The 18817-nt window shown below is 37.3% G+C and overlaps 2 protein-coding genes across 8 annotated transcripts in view; one reads left to right on the top strand and one right to left on the bottom strand.

Moving 5' to 3' along the window:
- Positions 1 to 18817, top strand: part of JKAMP (JNK1/MAPK8 associated membrane protein) — a 415429-nt gene that overhangs the window by 8978 nt on the left and 387634 nt on the right. For 3 of the 4 annotated variants that reach the window (XM_007519257.3, XM_060174891.1, XM_016186500.2), the window contains one exon: positions 2207 to 2891. In XM_007519257.3, the coding sequence (XP_007519319.2) occupies positions 2207 to 2425 (219 nt within the window). In that variant the 3' untranslated portion in view covers positions 2426 to 2891. Of the gene's footprint in view, positions 1 to 2206; positions 2892 to 18817 lie in introns of those variants that run through there. The other variant, XR_009545311.1, reaches the window with a different exon arrangement.
- CCDC175 (coiled-coil domain containing 175) overlaps positions 2874 to 18817 on the bottom strand; it is a 74088-nt gene continuing 58144 nt past the window's right edge. For 3 of the 4 annotated variants that reach the window (XM_060174878.1, XM_060174879.1, XM_060174881.1), the window contains 6 exons: positions 18096 to 18248; positions 13196 to 13298; positions 10602 to 10645; positions 9265 to 9427; positions 4045 to 4193; positions 2874 to 3001 (listed from right to left, as the gene is read on the bottom strand). In XM_060174878.1, the coding sequence (XP_060030861.1) occupies positions 4096 to 4193; positions 9265 to 9427; positions 10602 to 10645; positions 13196 to 13298; positions 18096 to 18248 (561 nt within the window). In that variant the 3' untranslated portion in view covers positions 2874 to 3001; positions 4045 to 4095. The remainder of the gene's footprint in view (positions 3002 to 4044; positions 4194 to 9264; positions 9428 to 10601; positions 10646 to 13195; positions 13299 to 18095; positions 18249 to 18817) is intronic. The other variant, XM_060174880.1, reaches the window with a different exon arrangement.

Here is an 18817-nt window from a genome sequence, read left to right as displayed (position 1 = left end):
AGGATCCCGGTTCGAACCCCGGCTCCCCACCTGCAGGGGAGTCGCTTCACAGGCGGTGAAGCAGGTCTGCAGGTGTCTATCTTTCTCTCCTCCTCTCTGTCTTCCCCTCCTCTCTCCATTTCTCTCTGTCCTATCCAACAACGACAACAATAATAACTACAACAATAAAACAACAAGGGCAACAAAAGGGAATAAATAAATAAAATAAAATAAATTTTTTAATAAAATAAAATTAAAAAAAAATCTTGACAATTGCATAGAAAAATAGTACATGGGTATGATATGGAACTATTGACTAAAAGATTTCATTCAGTAACTCTTAGCTCATTAAGTTTATGGAAAGTTGCTACTATATTATATTGTCTTGGGAAATTACTTTTCCATACTAAGTTATCCAATATGTAGGGAAAAAGTATTTTACATAGTTTAGCCATCTAGAAGATATTTACTGTATTGCTGGAACTTGTTAACACTATTTTGAGAGAGACATAAAAATGCTTTATTGTATATAGAATTAATTTTATATTCTCTTTGACAATGACAGCTAGCAGTCATTAAGTTGTATTAGTTTTCTATATCTATTTTGTCTCCAATTTTATTTTCTTGATTACTGATTTTTGCTTTTTCCCTATAATATTTTGGTGATTTAAAAGTAGCATTCAGGGGGTCAGGCAGTGACACATTAGTTTTTGATACTACTCCATTTTGAGATATCCTTTTTGTGCCTTTATAAGTTATTTTATTTATTTATTTATTTATTTATTTATTTATCTTTTAACCAGAGCACTGTTCAGCTCTGGCTTATGGTGGTGCGGGGGCTTAACCCTGAGACTTTGGAGCCTCAGGCATGAGAGTCTGTTTGCATAACCATTATGCTATAAACCCTCTGACCAGTTTTTAATACATTATTGAATAACCACTGTTAAGAAGAATGCTTCCTTTCAAGCTAAAATTCAAAGAAAAGTATAAAGTCTTAGTATTCTCCCATCCCATGCTTGCTAAATTAATGCCTATACCTATGTGCTATCTTAAGCTGCCCACTGCAACTGATAGGTGCTTTTTCAGAAATCTTAACATAAATATACTCAGTCCAGAGAAAGTATTTTGAAATAGTTAGTTGATAGTTGTTTCTGATTCTTCTTTTCACATTAGTGAAAAAATCATAGTGAGTTTCAGATTAGTAGTAACTGAAGTAGAAGTAATTTTTATGGAGATTAACTATACGATTTCATTTGTAAAATATCCTTATTGATCCTTTGGAATCTTTAATCAACTTTACAATACAGCTGAGAGTTAAACACACACAAAAAAAACAAACAAACAAAAAAAAACACCTGAACCACCCAGTACCACCATAAGCCAGAGCTGAGTAGCATTCTGCTAAAAAGAAACAAACAAACAAAATTTCACAATATACTAATTAAAAATATATATATATTTGTTTGGGAAAAGAGTTGAAGGGGAAAAATGATGACTATTTAAGTAAAAATAAATTTTTGAAAATCATCCATAAATATTATAGATAAATAAATTAGCTTAAAACTTTTTTCTCTTCTGAGAATCTGCTATATAAAATATTCATCTACTTCAGTCAGTACTCTGCACATGAAATAGAAATCAAGATCTGACTTAGGAAAAGGTAGTTTAACTCTATAGTTAATTAGCCATTTAGGAAGAGAAAGTTGGTAGCTTTGGTATTGTACACTGCTTTTTAGTATGTCTACTAGCACACTTCAATAATGATCTTTATAATAGTTTAGTCCTTCCACTTTGTGCATATTATAGAGCTGTGTTAAAGATGAAAAGGAATCAATATTCATACGCCATTTCTGCTTTCTTTTAGTCAGCCAACTGTAAGAATGGCAGAGGTTATGAGAGTTAGGCATATGCATTCCCTATAGACTTAGCTACAGTGGATCAGGGCAGAAAGAAAGCATATAACCTGGAGTTCTCATTCTAGTTCATATCTTTCAGAAGAAACTACAGTATTCTACGGTACAGTATTCTACGGTCAAATGGTGGTATTGACTAGAACTACCTCTGTTTACTTACCTGTAAAGTCTGAATGGTTTTTTAGGTTCTTTTTAACTCAAAAATTCTGTGACTCAAAGGTTATGATTTTCTAAGAAAACAATAAATTTCTAAGTAAAATTTTAAAGTACCTAGTTGACTCAGCTTGACAATCTCCCACCCTCCAATGTTATAGAACTGCTACGATCTTCTGGTGAGGAAGAAAAGACTCATTGTTCTCTTCAGTCACTGGTTACTTCATGCTTATGGAATAATCTCCATTTCCAGAGTGGACAAACTTGAGCAGGATTTACCCCTTCTGGCTTTGGTACCCACACCAGCCCTTTTTTACTTATTCACTGCAAAATTTACTGAACCTTCACGTATACTCTCAGAAGGAGCCAATGGACATTGAATATAAAATACCAAAACCAAAAAAACTAAGAAGTGTTCTTAATAAAGAAAAAAACTATTTAAAAATGTATTACTCTTTTGTCATACCTAGGAATAAGATATGTCTTAAAGAGGTTTTATATGTATGTGTAGACTTAATGGTTAGACTTGGAAACTACAAAAAAATCATACTCTGTTATATAGTATAATACAGTTACAGCACACTATTACACTAGATACTTGTTAGAAGCTTTTGTCACGTGAAACAATGTAGTTGTCATTTAGAGCAAAATCATGTTTTTGTATACCTAGCAATGTATTCCCATTTTCATTAAGAAAAACTTTAAAAAGTAAAATCTGAAATACCTACCGTTGGCATAATTGTGCATGCCTGTTGTGTTTCAGTTTTTTATTGAATTATAAAGACAAATATAATTATGACGCCTGATGGCAAACGTGAGAATAAAGAATGCTGTTTTTGTTATCTATTTATTTTCACCAGTACAGTATTTTGATCTATTTTTTAAAAATATAATTTATGTAATATGTTCTGTTTATAAGTAGATTAGTTGAAGACATCTTCAAATAAGTCCTGTTCCTGTGAAGAAAAACCATAATAAAAAAAAGTAAAAAAAAAAAAAAAAAATCTTGTGTTCTGACATTTAATTGTGTCCTACCATACCAACTGTGGAAATAATAAAAGTTATTTGATAATGAGGTTAGTGTCTCAGATGAATACATGCACACACATATTCCCTTTACTCCATGGCCACGCCTCTTGGGAGTCCACAAATAGCCCCTTTATATCAGTTTTGCATGGTATATTACATGTATGCATGTACACACACACAGACACACACACACACACAGCATACTGATCCTGTTACCTTTTCTTTCACATTGTGACATCTCCAAGTTAGGGTGCATGTTAAAGTTGATGGCTTAGACTTAATGAAACATAGATACAGACAACATCCAAATAGTTTTTCTGTGTTTGTTGATAAATGTGCTGAGATGTTTGTGGTGCTCTGAAGGAACTTAAAGTGTCTTCAAGAGACTCATGGTTGTAAACATGGAAGCAAACTAAGATTTTTGATATTTATGCTAATCATCTGACTGATCTTATCTATTTGTATTGTTTGGAAGATTATTTACTAACTGGTCTTTGGTAGGGAATATCTGAGTTTTTGCCACGGGGTTATTGCTGGGGCTTGAAGTATACATAGCTCCACTTCTCCTAATGGCTTTTTTTTTTTTCTTTTTGATAAAGGATGAGAGGGGTGGTCGGGGAGGTGGCGTAGTGGATAAAGCATTGGACTCTCAACCAGGAGGTCCTGAGTTCAGTCCCTAGCAGCACATGTACCAGAGTGATATCTAGTTCTTTTTCTCTCTCCTCCTATCTCTCTAGTGAATAAATAAATTCTTTAAAAAAAAAAAAAAAGGAGGGAAAAAGAGAGACATAGAAGAGAGAGAGTATAGCATTGCTCTCCCACTTGAGAAACTTCTGTCCCTTGCAGACACTTCATGTGGTAGCCAATAGCCTGAACCCTGTTCCTCACACATGGTAGTGTGCTCCGCTGGGTGAACTTCCTCCCTATCCAGCATCTCATACTTTTAAGGATTCATATGGAAATTGCTCACCTTTTCTGTCATTTAATGTCTTTTCAATTCACAGCAGTTGTGTCCTTGAAGTCATTTTGTTTGATGTTGTTTGTTGGTGAGGTTTCCAACAGCCTTACATTGAGCCACTACAAAAGGGACATTCTTGAGTGATTTCTTTTTCTTCTTTCCTATAGAAATAAAGAGAAAATGCAAAAACTAATATGTAGGTTTGGATGGTTATTAGTGTCCATTAAAATTCTAAATTGAAGGGAGTGGGGTGGTGGTGCAGTGGGTTAAGCGCACATGCTGCAAAGCGCAAGGACCAGCATAAGGATCCCAGTTCAAACCTCTGGCCCCCACTTGCAGGGGGGTCATTTCACAGGCGGTGAAGTAGGTCTGCAGGTGTCTTATCTTTCCCCCTCTGTCCTATCCAACAATGACAACATCAATAACAATAATAATAACTACAACAACAATAAAACCAAGGGCAACAAAAAGGAAAATAATAAATATTTTAAAAATAAATAAAATTCTTAATTGCTTACAAAGTCTTCAACTGGACAACTATAATGGGGAGGTAAATATATATGAAGCAGGACAATAGCTTCTCATCCCACAACAACTGAAGAAATATCCAACAGAAAAATATATAAGCAAAAGAAGTTATGATGCTAGTAACTAAAAAATATGGTCTCAAATGCAAAAAATTTCAAGAATATGTAATACATATCACATTTATAAGTTGCTTTCTTAAGACAAGACTTGAACAATTCATAGCAATTTTGGTTGCTAATGTCACTACATAATGTTAAAATGGAGCCTCTAAAATATATTAAACAAGACCAGAAAAACAGTTAACTTTAGTAGTATGCTCCTCTGTATTGTATGAGGCTTGGCTTTAAGTCCATCCTGGACCAAATTGTAATGTGTGCTCTCTACCAGGTACGCCACCATTTGACCCCTGCCCATTCCACACTGAAGGAAGCTTCAGTGCTGTGGTTTCTCTTTTCACCCCCTCTTTTTGCCTCAGAGAGGAGGAGGAGGAGAAAGAGAAGGGGCAAAGAGAGAGGAAGACAAATGAAAACATTTGTGCTGGCTTAGCTTTGCTACATTTTGACAAAAGTCCTTTTGGAGCATTTAAATTCACTGTTGCAGGAGCTGGGTGTACTCAGTAGAGCACACATGTTATTATGCCTGGGAACTCGGGGTCAAACCCCATATTGGAAGTTCCAAGAATAATGGAATAATACTGCAGGTGTCCCTCCTCTTTGTCTTGATGGCTGTTTTATTACTTTGCTAATCAGGAAGGCAAGGTAATTTAAAAGTAAAAATAGTCTTGATTAATTTGGGCTAATAAGTTAACAATTACATTATATTTTATCTAAAATCATTGATTTATAAGTCATGACTGTATCAGAGCCATGTGGAGAGATTTTCTGGGGTCTATTCCAGAGAATCATAGAAAATGGTCTGTAGTTTCAGGCTGGGCTAAAGAGTTGGGGTTTTTGTTTGTTTGTTTGTTTGTTTTTAAAACCAGATGAATCCAATGTTTGAGATCTATGGGCTAAATTTCCCTTCTTAGCTCAGAATGCTCTTGAGTTTTCCAAGGAATCTTTTAGACAATTTCTAGACAAGTAACTTTTTTTTCCCCTTTTGTTGCCCTTGTTTTTCATTGTTGTTGTAGTTACTATTGTTGTTGTTATTGATGTTGTCGTTGTTAGGACAGAGAGGAATGGAGAGAGGAGGGGAAGACAGAAGGGGGAGAGAAAGACAGACACCTGCAGACCTGCTTCGCTGCCTGAAGTGACCCCCCTGCAGGTGGGGAGATGGGGGCTCGAACCAGGATCCTTACGCTTTGCGCCATGTACGCTTAACCTGCTGAGCTACTGTCCCACTCCCTACAAGTAACTTTTAAGCCATTATTTCTTACTAAACCTTTGATTCTACTGTAATAATAACTGAACAAAATATAATTGAATCAAGTCTTTTTTCATTACAATAACAAAATGATCTTAACAGGCACTGCTGATAATGATCTTATCTTTTAAAAAATATTCTTTGACTTCATCTTTGTAAAGTACATATCTAAAGTTAAAATAGTTAATTAGTACACATTATTTAGGTATTAATATAGCCTAGTTTACAGTATACTCAAAAACATTGCGAATTTTCAAGCTTCTTTTTAATACTTTTGAAATAATCTGTATTCAACCTTGTAAACAACTCTCAAATCACTAATAAAAAATAATCTGTATTTAGTTACATTTGGTTTAAGTATAGATATAATTTTCACATTTATAAGAAATAAGCACAAGGTAAAAAGTGATGAGCTTTGCTTTCAAGATAAAGCCTAGACCTCCTCATTCTGACAAGTCTATCTCCCACTCTTGCCAGATCATGACCCAAGATACATCATTCAGCCATACTACCACAGTCTGTACTAGCATATGTGTGCAGATCCTTTGGAAGATAACCCTGTGTATTCCCAACACTTCAGAAATCCCTGTCTACCCATATCCTCTTGTTAGGCAGAATTCCATGTATTCTAATAATCTCTCCAGGTGTATTTCTCACAGAGTGTGCACTTTGAAATTAAGACTTGGTCTTATTCAACCTAGTAACTGCATCAGAATAATGCCCAGCTCAGAGGTAGTTATGCTCAGTATGTTCATGAAGCGAAAGCAGTGTACTTCCATGGCTGCAGTGGTATTCTATATCCAGAAGATGGCAGGAGAGAGCTACATAATAATATAGGAACAACAGTCCCTTGGAGAAAGAAAGCGTTCAACAGATAACATCTCAATACTAAGAGAAATGATCAAGGTATTCAAGAGGCCCAAAGCATTGTCATCACAGAAGGGTAGATTTTAGGAATCTGATGCTTTATGATTCTTGTTATCACCCATATTTTACAACAAAAGAAGCAGGAATGGAGATTAAATAACAATGAAACAGAACTAAAAATTGAACCCTGGTTCACGTTACTCCAAAGCCCACATATAGCCAGTACTCAAAGACCAGAAATGAACTTCTGGGAACAGAAGTAATCTAGGGAATCCAGAAACTTTCCTGCAGGTTTCTGTTCCACTTTCAATTCATAAAAATTTTATTTCTAAGTTCTTTTGTGTGTGTTGTGTGTGACTTTTTTGTTATTATTTCTTTATTCATTCCCTTTTGTTGCCTCTTTTATTGCTGTAGTTCTTGTTGTTGGGTAGGACAGAGAGAAATCGAGAGAGGAGGGGAAGATAGGGGAGAGAAAGATAGACACCTGCAGACCTGCTTCACCGCTTGTGAAGTGACCCCCTTGCAGGTGGTGAGCTGGGGGCTCGAACCGGGATCCTTACTCTGGTCCTTGCGCTTTGTGCTACTTGTGCTTGACCGGCTGTGCTACTGCCCGACTCCCTATTTCTAAGTTCTTATGCCTCAGAGATATAGATATATAGATACAGATAGATCAATACTTTATTGGTGGGTTAATGGCTTACAGTATACTTGTTGGCTCATAGGTACAACTTCTCAGCTCTCCATGATAGGTATCTAGGCGCCTGAGAAACACTCACCTCCTATTCCTCCTGCCTCCCCACCATACACCAGGACCCCATAGTTCTTATGCCCCAACTTCAGTACAGTTATGAAACTGATAACTGCACTTGAGGAGGCAAACTACAGGGTGAGGGATAAAGTTGAGTAATTGCTATGGCTTTATGGCTGGCAAAGTTAAGAAATGTTTGTGGTTTGCATTTGAGACTGTCTCTCTTTCCAATCACCACTGTAGCCCTAGAGCTGAACATGATACTTGGCACAAGACAGACATCTAATGAACACATGTTGAGAACAGTTTAGAGCTAATGGACTTAAGAAACAAAAAAAAAGGGGGGGGGGGATTTTTCATGTGCCAGTATGCCCAATTAGCAACACTTGGTGGCAGAAAATAATACTGATTTATTCAATTTTATTTTTATTCATTTATTTTTTGCTGCCAGGGCTTCACTGAGGTTTTGTGTTTACACTATTTCATTCCACTGTTCTTGGCTGATTTTTTTTGTTCACATAGTAGGTGAAAGACAGGAAGGGAAAGACAGAGAAGGTGATGAGCAGCATTAGAGCAGAAGCTGAGGATGAAGTTGATAGTCTCTGGGAGACAAGAGTTGATTTCTAACAAGGCAATTACGTTATATAAGGAGTGTTGGCATCTCAGAAGGCATCTCAGGTTTTCAGAAAAGACAGCAGTTTCTGGAATTTATCCCCTCCCCCCCCCACCATCTCCTTACCTTTCTCTCTTAGCAAAGTCAGGTTCTCTTGTGCACATAATTATACCATTTCTGGGGGCACTTCTTGTCAGAGAGCATCAGAGAGAAAGGGAGAGACACCACCACACTGACACTTCTCCAAGTGCTGTGTCACTCCAGTGTGGCGCCTGGGCTCAAATCTGAGCTGAGCACATGGAAAAGCAGGCACCCTACCTGGTGAACTACCTCCCCAGCCCAATTGTTGCTATTTTTAATGCTAACCTCAGTTCAGGAGAAGGGAAAATGAGAATACTATCTTTTGCTTAAGAAGCCTAAGAAATATATAAATAATTCTAAAATAAAATAAGAGTTTGAAGCAACCAGAAGAAGTTAGACTCAGTAAACTTGTTTAGGTGGAAAAGGAGAGCTAACTAACACACTATACTACCAGGTTCAAGCCTAGAAATGAAAATTGACATTCGATTCAATGTTTGTGATATTACCAGGGATGGGCTACTAGGAATAAGTTAGTTGAAATTGCTGTTTGGCTTTTATCTTTTAATATTTTTTTTTACTCATTTATTTATTTATTTTGGTTAGAGACAGAGAAGTTAAAAGGGGTGGTCCGGGAGGTGGCACAGTGGATAAAGCATTGGACTATGAGGTCCTGAGTTCGATCCCCAGTAGCACATGTACCAGAGTGATTTCTGGTTCTTTCTTTCTTTCTCTCTCTCTCTCCCTATTTTTGTCATAAATAAAATCTTTAAAAAGAGAGAGAGAGAGAGAGAGAGAGAAATTGAGAGGGAAGGGAGAGGGAGAGAGGGAGAGTGATAGAGATACATGCAGCCCTGCTTAACTACTTGTGTAGTTTCTCTGCTTCAGGTGGGGGTTGGGGGTTTGAACCAGTGTCTTTGTGCGCTGTAATGTGTGCGCCCAACCAGGTGCGCTACTGGCTTTTTTTTTTTTTTTCGTAACCAGCTACAGTAAAATAAAGCTCATTGCTAACCAAAACTCTTGGTATGTTACTTACGACGAGGAATTTTTTGTGGTTCCTGGTTCATAAGAAAATATAGCTGGTCAAGATTCTCTTGTAAACTAACACGGATTTGCTCAATTTTTTTATCTCTTATATGAAGTTTTTCTATTAGGTTTTTTATTTCTTGCAAGGTCTCATCACCACTGCTGACCAATTCCTTAAAAAAATATACATATAGCATTGAGGGAGGGCTAAATATAAGTCACAACACAATAGCATAATCTGAGCGAATCATGGCCCAAACAAAATGTACAGATAGACATGTATGCCAACTTTCACATGTACCACCATGTGAAATAAGCCTATGTTCACAGAAAAGTCACAAAGTTTGACGAAATATTTCAGAAGAAATCTATCAGCAAATGAGAAGATTTAGTAAAATGCTCACAGACTGCAAATGTTGAACTGGGTAGGATGGTGGTGGACACAGCAGAAGAGCCAACATGGCTTCAAGTTTGAGAGAAGGATACTTCAGACTCAGGCTGGATCTAAATTCTCAATTCCTACAAATTCATTAACTGCCAGGTCTTAACAAATTACTTCGGCAGTCTGTATCTCTCTCAGCAGCTTCACCTGAAACGTGTTACTAACACTTTCTTATCTGGTATTTTAAGGACTGAATAAGAAATGTATGTAAAGTTTAAATACTTAGCAAGTGGAATAGGCAAGATGTAGTCTTTAGCCTACTTGCCTCTAAAGTAATGGAGATGTTGAGGAGTTGATAAAACACAGAAGATAAATGAAATTCAGAAATGACAGCTGTTATAATGCAGTGTCTAAATTTGCCCTTGGAAAATAAAAAGTTATTCTCACTTTAACTGAAGTGGAAGAGTGGGAAGGCAGTTTCCCAAAGGTTTAAGATGCTGTAGTAACGTTTGGGACAAAGCATGCAGGTTGAGGATATGATAATTACACTAGCTCTGTCATTCCCATTCTATACTGACTTTTATTTAACTCTTTTAAAAAATATATTTATTTATTTATTCCCTTTTGTTGTCCTTGTTGTTTTATTGTTGTGGTTATTATTGACGTCGTCATTGTTGGATAAGACAGAGAGAAATGGAGAGAGGAGGGGAAGACAGAGAGGGGGAGAGAAAGACAGACACCCGCAGACCTGCTTCACCACCTGTGAAGCGACTCCCCTGCAGGTGGGGAGCCGGGGCCTGGAACCAGGATTCTTACACGGGTCCTTGCGCTTTGCACCACGTGCGCTTAACCCACTGTGCTACCGCCCGACTCCCCTATGCTGACTTTTTAACATATACATTTGTTATGTAGATGGAAACTTTTACAAACATGATATTTAAGGAGACAATAAAAAGAAAACTCACGTTCACTGTGATCCGATATTCATTCCACAAACTCAAATACTGTGCTGAAATAAAATATTTTTTCAAATGCAAAGGTTACCAAAACATTTGGAATATTTTAATGCAAGTAATAGTATTAATTTTTCAAAAAAATACTTTTACCTCCAAAATGGAAGTTCAACTGAATTAGACTTACCCTCCCACTATGAATAAGTAGTGATGGGACAAAACATATTAGGCAGATATGTATTTTAAGATATATATATATATATATATATACATACATATACATATACATATATATATATATTACTATATGAGGAGAGAAACCAGAGTATCATTTGATCATTGGCCATGCCAAGGATTGAACCTGGGACTTCATTGAATCATTTTTCCTGACACTGTTTTCTTCCCAACAGCCTCCCTCCCTTCCCTTCCTCCCTTCCTTCCTTCCTCCCCTCCTGGGCCCCCTCCATGGGTGATTTCACCACTCCTGGGCCAACAAAGACATAAACTAGTAAGACAAATCCAGAAATAAATAAGAACAGCAGTTTTTGAACAGGTAGATTTTATCCCCGGAATGGGAAATTAGTTTAACATTCAAAAAGTAATCAGTACAATTTACCAGGACAACAGCATATAAGGAGAAAGAGAAACACCATGTGTAGACATTGCTTAGCAGAACCTTGAGTAGTTGAGGTCTATCACACACACTAACTAACTCCTATCCCATTAACCTCCCAATAAAAAAATTAAAGAAAACCCCTACCTGCACAGAGGTTGCTTCACAAGTGATGAAGTAGATCTGCAGGTATCTTTCTCTCTCCCTGTCTATATTCCTCTCCCTTCTCAATTTCTCTCTGTCATATCAAAAAAATAATAATAATAAAAATAGTAAAAAAATGGCCACAGAAGCAGTGGATTCATAGTGCAGGCACTGAGCCCCAGCAATAACCCTGGAGGTAATAATAATAATAATAATTCTTTTTAATATATCATAAAACTATGAGTCAAGTATTTTGAAAAGCTAAAGAATTCTTACACCTTTTTAATAAAAAGACAACTAACAAAGGTAAAAAAGAAAGAGTGGGGCCAGGTGGTGGCACATCTAATTGAGTGCACATGTTACAATGCACAAGGACCCAGGTTTGAGCATCTGGTCCCAACTTGCAGGGGGGAAGCTTCAGGAGTAATGAAGCAGTGCTGCAGGTGTCTCTGTCTCTCTTCCTCTCTATCACCTCCTTTCCCTCTTGATTTCTGGCTATCTCTGTCCAGTAAATAAACAAAGATAACATATTTTTAAAAAGAAAGAGAAAGAAAGAAGGAAAGATATAAAGGGAGAAAAGAAGGAAAGAAGGAAGAAAGGAAGAAAGGAAAGAAAGAAGGAACAAGATGAAAGAAAAAGAGAAAGAAAGAAAGAAAGAAAGAGGAAGGAAGGGAGGGAGGAAAGAAGGAAGGAAGGAAGGAAGGAAGGAAGGAAGGAAGGAAGGAAAAAAAAAATCCCCTGACCATTCAATCTTGAATGAACTTTCTGGTTGGCAGAATGTCATATATATATATGATGATGTTTCGCTGTTATTGGCCCCTGTGTTGACAATTTTCTCTTTTTTTTTCTTTTTTTTAATATTTATTTTATTTATTTATTCCCTTTTGTTGCCCTTATTGTTTTATTGTTGTAGTTATTATTGTTGTTGTTGTTGGATAGGACAGAGAGAAATGGAGAGAGGAGGGGAAGACAGAGAGGAGGAGAGAAAGATAGACACCTGCAGACCTGCTTCACCGCCTGTGAAGCGACTCCCCTGCAGGTGGGGAGCCGGGGTTTGAACCGGGATCCTTATGCCGGTCCTTGTGCTTTGCGCCACCTGAGCTTAACCCGCTGCCCTAAAGCCCGACTCCCCTTTGTTGACAATTTTAAGTGTTGCTAAAGGTGTGGCATATCCTATTGCTAGTGGGATGATACATTTGTAAAGTCACTTTAGCTGTTCAGTAAATATATATATATATACATATATATATATATACACACACATACATATATATATATATATATATATATATATATATATATATAATAAAGCATACATGAACCATACAACACGGCACTCCTCTATTTTTACCCAAGAGAAAGGAAAATAAATATTTGCTAAACTGGAAACAATTCAAATGTTCTTCAGCTGCTGAATGGATAACAATATATGATAGATCTTTATAATAAGAGACTTTATCATACAGCTATAAGAGAGTGAGATCCAGTGAGATACGAATTGGCATGGATGGGTCTCAAAAGTCAATTTACTTGAGTGAAAAGAAAAGCCTCATTAGTATCTAGTCATTGCTATCATCCCATTGGTATCTAATGAGTAAGAGAAAACAGATCCATGGTTTCTAGGAGTGGGAGGTAGAATGAGAAATTAACTACAAAGGGAAATTTTCCAATGATGAACCTATTCTATATCTTTCTTGTGGAAGTAGGGATTATGGAGTGTGTCCATTTATTAAGACTCTTTGATCCTTAAGTGCATACATGCCATTGCATGAAAATTAGAAAAATTGATTTATATCAAAAGGAAAACCTTATTTCGATACGTAAAGATCGCCCACAGCATTCTACTTACTCTGTTCATTTATCAGTTGAGAAGACTTGTCCTTGGAGATGTCTGGGAAGTCTTCTTGTCTTTTCCTATACTGCTCTATGCTTCTCTTCATGTATGCAATGTACTGGAAATTAAAGGCATATGATAGTCTTGAGTCATTCAGTTACTTAGATTGATTTCTTCTCTGTGCCACCTAGTGTTTTAGGTGCAAAGTTAACTACAGAGAACAGAGCCCTTGTCAAGCTCACATTCTGGGGAGGGAGATAAAGGATCCTGTTTCCTTGTAGGCACTTTAGCACTCAAGTAAACACCGCATTCTGAATAGAATCTGTTATTAAAAGCTATTCTTCCTATACTCACTGTATCTACAAGCACACAAAAAGTTACTTATGAAACATCTTCTTTCAGTATGCCTTAGAGATAAGTGCTCACTCAAGTTCTTAGGTTAGGCGGAGGTGGTAATAGTGGTTTGGATATTGAAGTCATGAATTTTTATTCTGACTACCTAGTGCTCAGATACTCTAAACTCTAATGTCTCTGGGCACAGTGAAAGCAAAGGTTTTGGGATATCAACTGGGTACTGGCCAACCACATCTGAAGAGTTGCTTTATTAACCATCAGGAAAATGCAGATTAAAGGTGCCATAGAACATTGCACACTTCAGTTAAAGAAAAAACAAAGTTTAGGGAAAATGTGGAACAACTGGTTCTTTCTAAGCTCCCACTGGGAGTGGCCATTATTGTCAGACTGTTTTTTAAATTCTTTATCATTTTTAATAAAGATAATTTATGTATTTTAATTACTACTGAAGGGTGACTAATATTCACAGCTTTTAATTGTCATCATACTTTTTATTTAAGTGTGGTTATTTGCTTTTTTTTTTTTTTTTTAACCAGAGCACTGCTCAGCTCTGGCTTATGGTGGTGGGACTTCAGAGCCTCAGGCATAGGAGTCTTTTTACATAATCATTATGCTATCTACCCCCACCCTATTTGTTTTCTTTAAACTAACACAGAAACAACCATTGAAAGTGCAAATGCACATTTCGGGGCAAAAAGGTAGCTACAAAATGTCTAACTATGGGCCAGTCAGTGGCACACCTTGTTAAGCACACACATTACAGTGCTCAAAGACCCAAGTTCAAACCCCCAGTCCCCACCTGTGGTGAAGCACAGCTGCAGGTGTCTCTCTGTCTCTCTCCCTCACTGTCTCCCCACTTCTCAATTTCAATCAGTCTAATGTTAAATAAAATTTAAAAATATATATAAAGTAAATGTTTAACTGAAGTGACTTGAACACCTAATTGAAGTTAAAGAGTCAAAGATTTCATTATATAAGTATTCTAAGCAAGTTCAAGGGCTGTGTAGAGTTGTCTAGTGAGAAGTACTGAAGAACCAGGGTCCAGCAGTGGTGCATCTGGTTCAGTGCACATAGTACAAAGCACAAGGATCCATGCAAGAATCCCACCAGCCGGAGAGTCACTTCACAAGCAGTGAAGAAGGTCTGCAGGTGTCTCTCTGTCTCTATCTCTTCCTCCCCTCTCAATTTATCTCTGTCCTATCCAATAAAAATGAAAAACGGCCTCCAGGAGCAGTGGATTCATACTTGTGGGCAGCACGGTGATACAGTCTTACTTACTTTCATGTAACTACACTGACTACTATACTAATTAGAGCCATGTTGATGATTTCATGCATAAATGAGCTTGTTTAACATACCCAGTATGTAGGGAAAGATAGAGACAGGCTGGGGGTATGGATCAACCTGCCAATGTCCATGTTCAGCAGAGAAGCAATTATAGAAGACAAAACTTCCACCTTCAGCACCTATAAAGAATTTGGACCATACTCCTAGTAGGGAATAAATGTTAGGGGGAAGATGACAAGAGGGCTCTGAATTCCAACTCCATCAGGACCTGGAAAAAGAAAAGGGAAAAGGGACGGAGGGGGGGGGGGGGTTTGGTGTATTTGGATGTGGTAATAGGTATATGACTTGGAAAGGAAGAAAAGATGGGACCATAGGAAAAAAAGGTCAAATGTATACAACTATAAACAGATAGTTATAGAAATAATAACCCATATCTGCAACCTTAGGAGAACTGCTATAGCTTCCAATAGAGGGATTAGGGATACAGAACTCTAGTGGTAGGAACAGTGTGGAATTGTACCTGTGTTATCTTGTAATTTTGTAAATCAATAGTAAATCACTAATAACATTTTTTAAAATAGCAAAGTCTGGTGTGTTCTTTGTTGAAGTTTCTACAGCAGAAAGTATTATGTTGGCTTCTCATATGTGAACATGTTTCTTTCTTAAATTTAGAAGTAGTAATCCATATATATGAACTTAGATTGATCATTATCAACATGGCTGTAGTCAGTATTGTCAGATTTCTTTGGACGACCAGCACTGTGCACTACCTCAGACAACGTGCATCCCTAAGACCTGCCATTCCACTGGAGGTGGGAACCCAACAGAAATGTGTATATACTGTCAGCAAAAACCATGTGTCGGGGGGCTGGGTGGTGGCGAACCTGAATGAGTGCACATGTTACAGTGTGCAAGGACTCATGTTCAATCCCCCAGCCCCCACCTGCAGGAGGAAAGCTTTGCGAGTGGTGAAGCAGTGTTGCAGGTGTCTCTCTGTCTCTCTCCCTCTCCATTTCTTGCTGTCTCTATCCAATAAATAAATAAATGAAGATAATAAATTTTTAAAAATGTGCTAGAAGACCCTTAACAATACTATTTTTTAAAGTTGACTTTATGAAGAAATTGAATATAATTCTTCTGACCTAGTTATTTTTCTATGAGTTTTGAGCCTTTCAATCTGGGGCCTTTTATGATACCTGGCAGTTAAATGACAGCATTGTGAGTGAGGAACCACAGTATAGACACACAGGTGTGTGTACTTATCCAAGTCCCCATTTCCTGGAAGCTTTTCCTCCACCTTCATACATCACTAGTTGTTAATTTTCAGGATGCTACAGCTATCATGACTTTAGAAAAGCCTTTCTATTTCTCTATCATAATGTAGTAAAAGCTATTCCTGATATCAGTGCATCTCAATGAATAGTTTCCATTTTAACCAATGAACTCCCTGTGTTTATTGTTAACTATTGATTATAAAACTCAAAAATCACCCCATTCTTTACTGCTTTATCGCAACTGTACTTTAACAAAAAAAAACTTTTCACGGGGACAGGCGGTAGTGCAGTGGGTTAAGTGCACAAGGTGTGAAGCGCAAGGACTAGAGTAAGGATATCGGTTGGAGACCTCGACTCCACATCTGCAGGAGGGTCGCTTTACAAGCCATGAAGCAGGTCTGCAGGTGTCTTTCTCTCCCCGTCTCTGTCTTTTCCCTCCTCCATTTTTCTCTGTCATATCCAACAAGGACAGTGACAACAACAATAATAATAACAACAACGATAAACAACAAGGGCAACAAAAAGGAAAAAGAAATAGCCTCCAGGAGCAGTGGATTCATTGTGCAGGCACCGAGCCCTAACAATAATCCTGGGGAAAAAAAACAAAAAAACAACAAAAAAAACCACCTTTTCATAAAAAGTTAATTGATATATTTTTTATTGCAGGATTTTTTTTTAATCATCATATTTTCAACATCCCCACTACATCCACTTCCTCCTACAGCAACACTATCTGTGGTAGATTAACTTAGAAAGTCTCTAAACTTCCATTATCGGTGAGGTACTAATATATTGTAGTATAATAACATAATGGAATACAGTACAGAACTAAGAGCAAAGGAACAATAACAGCAGCACTCAACAATAAGGATGAATCTTGCAAATATACTGCAGAATGTGTCACTCTATATTTAGTAATGTTCAAAACCCAGCAAAACTACTATATAGTATTAGATTTTAATATAGTAGAACTCTCACTGGGAGATTAGTGACAAGAAGGAAAGAGGAATATCTGGATTCTGTTAACACTTCGTTTCTTGGTTTGGGTACTGGCTATTCAGGTGTGTCACTCCACAACAGAGTTAAGATTTGGGTATGTTTTTATTTTATTTTATTTATGATTTATTTTTCCTTTTGTTGCCCTTGTTGTTTGCCGGGCTAGCGTGGGGATGCCTCTTCCCTGGTGCGTACTCTCTGGGTTGGAGAGAACTCGACCGGAGCCAGCCTAGGCTGCTACTCACTCAGCAATGTGGGAGAGATGATTCATGAACTAGTGGCGGAGTGGCAATGCAATGTCTTTATTGATCAGAGAGCCAACGCTTTTAAGCGATAGATCCAGAAGTGGCAAGTTGGAAATGGAAATGGCTAAAAAGGGGGTGGAGAAAGGCAAAAGTGAGCTGGAAAGGTAGGAACTTCCTTAGCAACTGTTGCAAGGGTTTTAACTGGTAGGATTAACATTACCCTGCAGGCAGGGAGGGTCTCGAGGTAGAAAGAAGATAGATCAAAGGAATAAAATGGGTGGGGATCTCTCAGGCAAAACAATGATTATGTAGATAGGCCATACTATCAGGAAGGCAGGGTGCTTTGTGAGGCTCCTCACAATTACCCGACAGTTGTTTTGTTGTTGTTGTAGTTATTACTGTTGTTGATGTTGTCTTGTTGGATAGGACAGGGAGAAATCGAGAGAGGAGGGGAAGACAGAGGGGGAGAGAAAGATAGAAACTTGCAGAACTGCTTCACTGCCTGTGAAGCAACTCCCCTGCAGGTGGGAAGCTATGGCTCCAGCCAGGATCCTTAAGCCAGTTCTTGCACTTCACGCCACGTGCACTTAACTCACACTTAACTCACTGCACTACTGCCTAACCTCCCTTGGGTATGTTTTTTATGCCTGTTAAACTTAAAAAGTTTTACAGAATTTTCTTCCTTTTTCTCCTGTAACAATCACAGGTCTAGGTAATTGACTGAAATGATTCTACAGAGTGAAGTGCTCCTGAACTTACTTTTTTTAATCTTTCATTGTCCAGGAAAAGAGCGTCTGTCCCCAGATCATTGGTATAGACTTCATTTTCTAAGTTCTTTAGGATTTCAAAATGATCTTTGAGCTTCTGACTTTCTTGTTCACGTAATGATTTCAAATCTTGCTTCAGTTTCCCCTGGTCAAATATAAAACCCATAATTATTGCATACAGTTAAATTAGCAAGCACCAGTGTATTTGACTGCACAGACCACATTCAGAAAGGGGTTCTAATTCCCAAACCATCAACAAAAGCAATGGGAGTCTTCTCTTAGTAAAACTATACTTAGACTCCAAATTTAATTCTGGGAAATTTATTCATGGGACAGGTCTGTGGACACCCCCAACCTAATCTCCCACATTATGCTATTGCTATAAGGTCACAAAATAAAGTACATCTTGATATATAAACAACTGTCTCACAAAATGGGAAAAGGAAAGTGAAACTTAAGTCTTTTTAAGAAGAACGTAACAAATTTTTCAGAGTTCCATTTGTCTTACTAAATTCTTTATTACTTAGCTAATATACAGTTATAAACCAATCATTATTCATTGAAAAAATCCTCATCAGCAGCATCATACTAAGAAAATTTAACTATACATAAAATTTAATTATACAAACTATACTTATATACCAAGAAAAATTAACTCTGCCTATACTTGTCAGTTTCTCCCTTAAATTTCTCTACCTCATAATACAGTAAAAA

This window comes from Erinaceus europaeus, chromosome 16 (genome assembly GCF_950295315.1).
Source record: "Erinaceus europaeus chromosome 16, mEriEur2.1, whole genome shotgun sequence".
In the NCBI taxonomy this organism is placed as follows: Eukaryota; Metazoa; Chordata; class Mammalia; order Eulipotyphla; family Erinaceidae; genus Erinaceus; species Erinaceus europaeus.
Note: the sequence above shows the minus strand (reverse complement) of the source record. Positions and strands in the feature narration are given on the sequence as shown.